Source organism: Lepidothrix coronata, unplaced genomic scaffold, assembly GCF_001604755.1.
Source record: "Lepidothrix coronata isolate B3197 unplaced genomic scaffold, Lepidothrix_coronata-1.0 Scaffold11, whole genome shotgun sequence".
Lineage (NCBI taxonomy): Eukaryota > Metazoa > Chordata > Aves > Passeriformes > Pipridae > Lepidothrix > Lepidothrix coronata.
Genome location: NW_016690191.1, coordinates 8,017,344 through 8,024,610, shown reverse-complemented (window position 1 = coordinate 8,024,610; position 7,267 = coordinate 8,017,344). Strand labels below are relative to the sequence as shown.

Sequence of the window (7,267 nt, the reverse complement as noted above, 5' to 3'; positions counted from 1 at the left end):
TTCTTCATAAACTAAATTCCATAAAACAGTATCCTTACTAGAAACATTATTTTGAAGTGCATTTACATATGGTCTGGACTACTTGAGTAAGTACTGCTATATAGTGATGTTTATGCACTCTGCTAACTCCTCCTCTGCAATCTGAGCTTTCACCCAACATTCCACAGGGAAGTGAATGAAGCTCTAACTGTATATAAAACTAATGCAATTTGATGCAAAAATAGAAGCATTCTTTTGGATGGGCTCACAAAGAAATAGATTGTGGCAGATAATTTAAGAACAGCTGTGTCAAGTCAGAAGAGAGTGTCAGAATGTCCTAGGACATTCTCCTCTCTCTGGTTTTAACAGAAGGAGATGAATATTAAAAAACCTCATACCATGTACACAGAGATCTTTCCCCTGATACAGCCTCTCAGTTTGAGGACTTCCACAGCCAAATGCCACAACCAAACTTTCAAGCTTAATTTCCACTGATGGATTCCCACACAAATTTGTATAATTTCTTTCTAGGTCAATTTATACTTGTGGCCTCACTAATATTCTGCAGCAAAGAGTTCCACAGCTTAAGTACGTACCATGCATATAAAAATGTTTGCTTTGGTTTGTCTAACATGTTCCCTCTATTTTTGGTACCTTTACCACTTGTGGCTTCATAAATTTAAATCATATATCTCTTCAACCACATTTTCCACACTGAAAAATTCTAACTTATTTTCTGATCTTCCTTACTTCTCTTTTCTTTGTACATTTACAAATTTTAATTTTTGAAATGAGACACCAAAGCACTATGGAAAATATTCAGCCTAGGGGTACCACGGTCATTGTCTGGTACTGTATTTGTATTTTCTGTTTTGTTCCCCGTTTCTTCCCTAACAAACTCAGGCAGCCCATTTCCTATTTTCATCACCCATAGGGAGTCTCTTCACTCAAGGAGGAAGGCAAAACCCACACACACAGTACACAGCCCTTCCAGGAACTGTTCTGGAGGCACTGCACCCCAACATGCTCCTCTGTGGGCAGCCCCTGAGCAGACACCACACAAAAGCCTGTTCCACCCAACCTCCAGTTAGAAGAACATACTCCAGTTCACAGTGGATAGAGGAAGGAGGAGCCCATTTTTCTGGTTCAGATAAAGATGCATTGTTCCCGATGTCCTTATTTTAGTTTTAAAGCTGCTTTACTCTCCTCAATTGTTTTCAAAATTAGGGACCTGTTTCAGCACACAACAACAGCCCTTAACAGACAGGAGTCTCACCTTCACAGGTCATCATCGGCCCAGGCTCAAAGCCCTCAACACAGGTGCATTCAAAACCTCCCACCACATTCCTGCAGGTTCCATTTCCACATGGGTTTCCAACAGCACATTCATCAGTATCTGCAAGCAGTTAGATCAAGACAAGAATAAGTGGTTTTACTCAACCAAAAAGGTATAAAATCTATGTTGTTGATGTACAAGCAGAAAAATAAAAAATCCAAGAATTCACTTAAGTTACTGAATTAGAATCATGGACTCCCAGCATAATTTGGGATTGCTAGTGGTTATCTGGGCCAAACACTCAGCCAGAGCAGGACCAACTTGGAGCAGATTGCTCAGGGCCTGCCCTGGCAGGTTTTAAGCACCAGCAGGGACGGAGACTCCACAACATTAGAGTAAAACAACCTCACTGCTCCTTAATGCCATACTTAGCAATTCAGGAAAACCTTTAAAATGGAAGATGAAACAGCTCTACTTACCCACACATTCTGCTCCCTGCAGGATGTAACCATACGGACACTCACAGCGGAAAGACCCATCTGTGTTGATACACTGCCCAAATTTACAGTTATCTGGATCAAGGCACTCATCCACATCTTAACCAGAAATATAAACAACACAGTAAGTGCAACTGACTTCATGTGCTTTTAAACTTCTCTCAAAGAACAAGTGTTGTTCTGGCAAGAAATATTCCTGAGATCACAAAAAATACTAATATTTGAATTCTGATATCTTAGGATGAAGGCACGGAATTTGTTTTGCAGGCCAGCTTTCACAACACAGAAAAGAAACTGATCCTAAATGTCAGATATAAACCTGTCTGACTGGGGCTATAGGGAGAGCAGCAGATATGAAAAGCAGTAGTCATCCAGCGCTCCTTAAATGCAAACTTTTGCCAGTAAGGCTGAAGTGCTGTTTGTCTTGGGAGAGAACAGAATGTACTGAAGGGATCTGGGAAACTGTGGTTTGCACTTCTGGAGGATTAAAACCATTTACTGTAAACAGGCTACATATATTGTACAAGAAAAGACAAGTGGGCTACATGATCCATCCTCTAGATCCTACACAGGTTTCCTAGCTCTAAAAGAAGTTTGATTTCTGAGATATGAGATATTCAAGCTTGAATTTGAAATTGGTAGGAAAAATTGAGAAAAAAAAAAAAGTAGTACAGAAGTTTCCACAATTCATGGCTTTTGGAAACTGTTGCAAAGGTGTTATTCTCAGTTGAAAGGGAGAATGACTTATGGGTAGAAAATGGCACACTGATGGAACTACAGCATTGCACGGTACTTACCCAGTCTTGCATCCCCAGGTCCAACAAGGATGCCAATTCCAAACGGACAAATCTGTCTGAATGCCTCTGTAAAAAACCCCATAAAAATCAAATCATATGTTAAATTCTATCTTGGCAATCAGCATCACTCATGAGCTGCACATGTAACCACTGCTACCAGTTCATCCTCCTCACGCTCAGGTCCAGAAATAAAGTGTGTAAATATATAAACTTCTAATTTTATATTCATCCAAAAACTATATGGTCATTTTACATTTCATCTGATCTCCTGTGTGCATATGTGTGCAAAATTCTGTGAATAATTAGCATTATCTTACTTCATTAAGGAGCAAAGTAATGCAGTATTTCTATTTGAGAAGTATCAGTAGTACTGACTGCATTTTTTTCCGTTGTGAATGAAAGATTTCCTACATTTTCTGAAGACACAATTTAATCCAGACTCAGCTATCTTAAAGCTGTGTCTTTTTGAAAAGGGCCTTGATCCTTTGAGAAGAGTTTGGACTGTGCAAAATATATTGAAAAATGTATGTGCTTCGAGAAAATGCTGTGACATACACTGTGCTTTTCCAACCACCTTCAGTTCATATGATCCACGTCAGCAGAATGAAACATGCACAGGCAACAGGCCTAGGAATATTGCAACTGGCACATCTAATTCTCTTTTCTATCCTTGGCTTCTGTGAGGATTGTCTGCAAAGCATCTCCATGACTTATTAATGAAATGAACTGCCATCATGTATTGCTGAAACCAGTAGTGCTGTTAAACCGCATTTGTCAGCAGGAATTAAAGTCCATTCAGCAAATTGCACCAGGATGGTACAGAGGCCTGTTGACTTGCTTGATGCCAACTTACTCAGTCTTATAAAGGATACTAACGAAGTAAACTGTTTCTTTAGCAACAGTCCAGGGAGGCTTTCCTTCCTCAAGGCCTGCATTTTGTCATTCTCTGCTATTTTTGCAAGTCATTCACATTGATAAGGTTGCACATTTACATTTTTTAATAACAAAATTCAGACGTGGATCTAATTTAACTGTTTGCATTGATTTTTTTTTTAATTAGATTTCATGTTTGTAGAACCTCTTTCTATACCTATTTACAATTAGATGAATTCCATTTGTGTCTTGCAGGTATTGCCACTCACAGCCTACCAAGGGCCTACTCACTGCTTTCAGCTTTCCACATGTGACACCTCCCCAGCAAAATAGTCAGCACCCCAACACAGTAACAAATCTACAAGCAAACAAGGAACATACTCGAGAACTGACTATCCAAGGAACATGTTTTTGAGACTGCAATGGCATCTACTTTACAGAGAGCAAGAATAATTGTTAAGGTTAAACACCTCTGGGGAATTATTTTTCAAAAGTCCTTCTTATAAGAATCCTAATCTCTTTTCAGTTCTGAGAGCTTTTATGACAGTATGGTCAATAACTCACCATCTGCTTCCTCTGGGCAGAGCTCACAGGGATCTCCCCATCCCTGCCCCTTTAAGGCACAGCAACACTCTTGTTTGGAGTGGTTTCGGGACTTCGGCACAGAACATTTTCCATCTTCAAACTTGGTAAAGCAGTAACTTACTCTCAGATCTGCACAGAGAAAAAAACTTCTTATGAGCAGTTAGGGTGATTTGGCACAATTTTCACTTAGAGGTGTTAATTGCAAAATTATCCGAAAAACCCCCACCAAAACACCCAACTTCCATCTAAGTCTATAAATAGGGATCATTATTGTCTCTGACTGTGGAAGACCTGAAGGAGGGAAGCTTCACACCTCAGTAAAGGAAAGCTATGGGGTAGAGTGTCCTACTTAGTCATGGAAAAGGAAGGGTTTTTTTCTTTTGTCCAGCAGAAATGGAAGAGCTGTACTCTCCTCTTATCCTCATTCCTCTTTGTAAAAACTGAATATTGCCTCAATTTATTTATATTCTATTATTAGTAAGAATCACTTGAATCAAGACATTTTAATTAACTTGCAATGACAATACTGTGCAGTGTTAAAACGAGAGGCAATTTCCAATGATGCTTTCCTTCCTCATTCCTCCTGCAGGTACAAACAAAGCAAACTGTCTCAGTAGCACTGTATTTTGCACCCTGAAGCTGGGTAACCAGGATCCTGGAGCTGAGCTGAGATCACAGACCACAAGCATTCAGCAGGCAGAGAGCTGGCAGCTGCCTGCACTGGCAGGGGGACAGCAACAGGGCAGTTATGGAAGCAGCTGCTCATCCAGTTTTCCGGTACAGCATCAGTGGTGGGCAATGTCCAGGTTTTACTAAAGTCCGAGGTAATGGGAAGTTTGAAACAAAACTTTGTTTGGCCTGAGATACTTGAACAAAACCAGTCTGCTTCAGGGGATGGTGAGAAGCCCACCTGAAGTTCACACACAAGTGTGCATTTTCCTCTGACATTATATGTGAAACAGTGGTCTGTGTTAGACTAGGTGGCATTCTTTTTTATGATTTTGGAGGTTTTGTGATTTTTTTTCTCCTTATCTGAAGAAAATGACACCCTCACACTGAAGAAACTTCATTTATGCAAGCTACATAAGCACAGCTAAAACATCCATGCTGCTTTCTTGAAGTTGAGTGAAGTAACTGTGCCAAACTGCATGGTGGTTTGGAGACTTGGATGAATGTTTACTGCAGGTTGGATTCATTTTTACCAAAACCACAATTTCATTTAGCCCACTGTGAAGTGAAGAACTCGCTATGGTGTCAACAAGCATCACTGTTCTGTGCCAAGCAAAACTACAGAGGTCCTTATAAAGGTCTTACTCATCAGTGGTTCCCACTGTGCACACTGTGTATAGGACATTTAATGCTGTATCTATTTAATAATTTTCAAAGCCTTTAAAGTAACTCACTCCCTAATCTGTTGTGCTTGTTCTTTATACACAAAATAAACTAACCTGTGGCTTTTCTTTACTAGATGCTCAGCTTTTAGCATCTGGTCTGTCTTAGTGCCCATGTTTAGGCTCTGAACAGTGTGTGCAGTAATCTGGAAGCCAAAAGACACTTCAGACTTTTCTAAGCAGATGGGTGCTTATTGTCCTCACAACATTGTTTCCAAATTTTTTCCAACAATCTTTTTTCCACCCACACATTTGTGGAAAGGAATAGCACATAACAAGTGCTATGGTGAATATGGTAAGTGCTAAGGGCAGCCCAGACACCAGAAATTCTGCCCTTAGGTTCCTGCCTGTGTCATGACATTTCTGTGTCATGTTACTGTCTATACAAAAGCCAAGTATCCTCAACGTTTCTTCCAGGGGTGCAAGAAAGGACTGCAGGGCAACATAATTTCCTCACTTAACCTGGTGCATTGAACATTATCTTCGCCCCTTTTTATTGCAATGTTCTGTTTAATGACAAACAGATGTTAGGGCAAGACAGAACCTGGCCCCAGCTACAAAATTATCATGTTTTCCCTATGAAAAACACTGTTTGAGTCCAGAGTCTCCTTGCTATATTAGAAACAGACAACTAATAAGGCTTTTCTGAAGCAGCACACAAATTTTGAAATGCCAGAAAATAGGAATGAACCTACCTTGGCATCGCCTTCCTGTGGAAGACAATACAAAGCCTTCCGGACACAGACATTTGAAACTGCCTGGAGTGTTGCTGCATGTGCCCAGGGCACAAATTTCTGGCTGTTCCACACACTCATCAATGTCTGGAAGAAAAGTAATTAAAGAGATGAGAAATAAAAATATTTACACTGGCAGCTGTACCACATGAAATGCAACCTTACATCATCACTGACATCTATCAGACTTGACAAACAAAAAGGCCAAACAAAAAGAGACAGAAAGAGGAATTAGAAATCCAGGTGCAAAATCTCGGGGTAGTTTTCAAATCTTCATACAGTGGACAAACTTTAGCAATGTACCATCAAGCAAATAGCCTGGAATTACATTTTTCTTGGGTTCAGATCAGGTAATTCTGGTTCAAACAAATGTTGGTGATACTTCTTATGGGAAGTGAGGGACTTACTAGTGGCTACAGTTTAGAACTGTACATTGCCACAAAAGACCAAACACTGCTCATGTTTAGATGCAGAGGAAATTGGTAACAACTGTGAGCAGCTAGGAAAGGGACAGAAGAGGGATTGTTCTGTACACACCTTCACATTTGTCATTCTGCAGGATATATCCAGGAGGACAGATACATCTGAAAGAGCCATCCAAGTTCTGACATGTGCCTGGTGCACATTTTCCAGGATCCAGTGCACACTCGTTGACATCTGAAAGAAAACAAAGACAATTTATTTGAGATAATTGCTGTTATCTCAAATCTCTGGCTGAGGCTGCTTTAACTTTGATTCCATCAAACTGAAGGTGGAACTTCCCAAGAGCAGGAGAGAAGTCCTCTTCTCATCCTGTTGTCATTCTTTTCCTCTGCTCGATACAGTGATGACAGTGTGACAGTTCTCTCTGACCTACTGTTTTACTAAGCATATCTCCTCAAGCTTTGCTGCACGTTTTTTTACCCTAAAAGAAAGCACTCACCAACACAAGTCCTTCCATCCAGAGCCACCTCATAGCCATCGTTGCAGAGACACTGGAAGGACCCGATGGTGTTCACACACTGACCATTCCTGCAGAGCATTCCGTTTCCACTTGCACACTCGTCCACATCTAAAAAAATAACATTGAAAGATATGTAAGAAACACCAGTAACAAGTGAAATTGGGTAGGTGACATTTCAGTTTTCACTATATT

General features: G+C 40.3%; 1 protein-coding gene across 1 annotated transcript in view; it reads right to left on the bottom strand.

Moving 5' to 3' along the window:
- FBN1 (fibrillin 1) overlaps positions 1-7,267 on the bottom strand; it is a 147,490-nt gene that overhangs the window by 13,588 nt on the left and 126,635 nt on the right. Inside the window, exons 47-53 of the mRNA XM_017805157.1 lie at positions 7,055-7,183; positions 6,670-6,789; positions 6,094-6,219; positions 3,987-4,136; positions 2,550-2,615; positions 1,735-1,851; positions 1,256-1,375 (exon numbers count right to left, since the gene is read on the bottom strand). Coding sequence (XP_017660646.1) covers positions 1,256-1,375; positions 1,735-1,851; positions 2,550-2,615; positions 3,987-4,136; positions 6,094-6,219; positions 6,670-6,789; positions 7,055-7,183 — 828 coding nt within the window. The remainder of the gene's footprint in view (positions 1-1,255; positions 1,376-1,734; positions 1,852-2,549; positions 2,616-3,986; positions 4,137-6,093; positions 6,220-6,669; positions 6,790-7,054; positions 7,184-7,267) is intronic.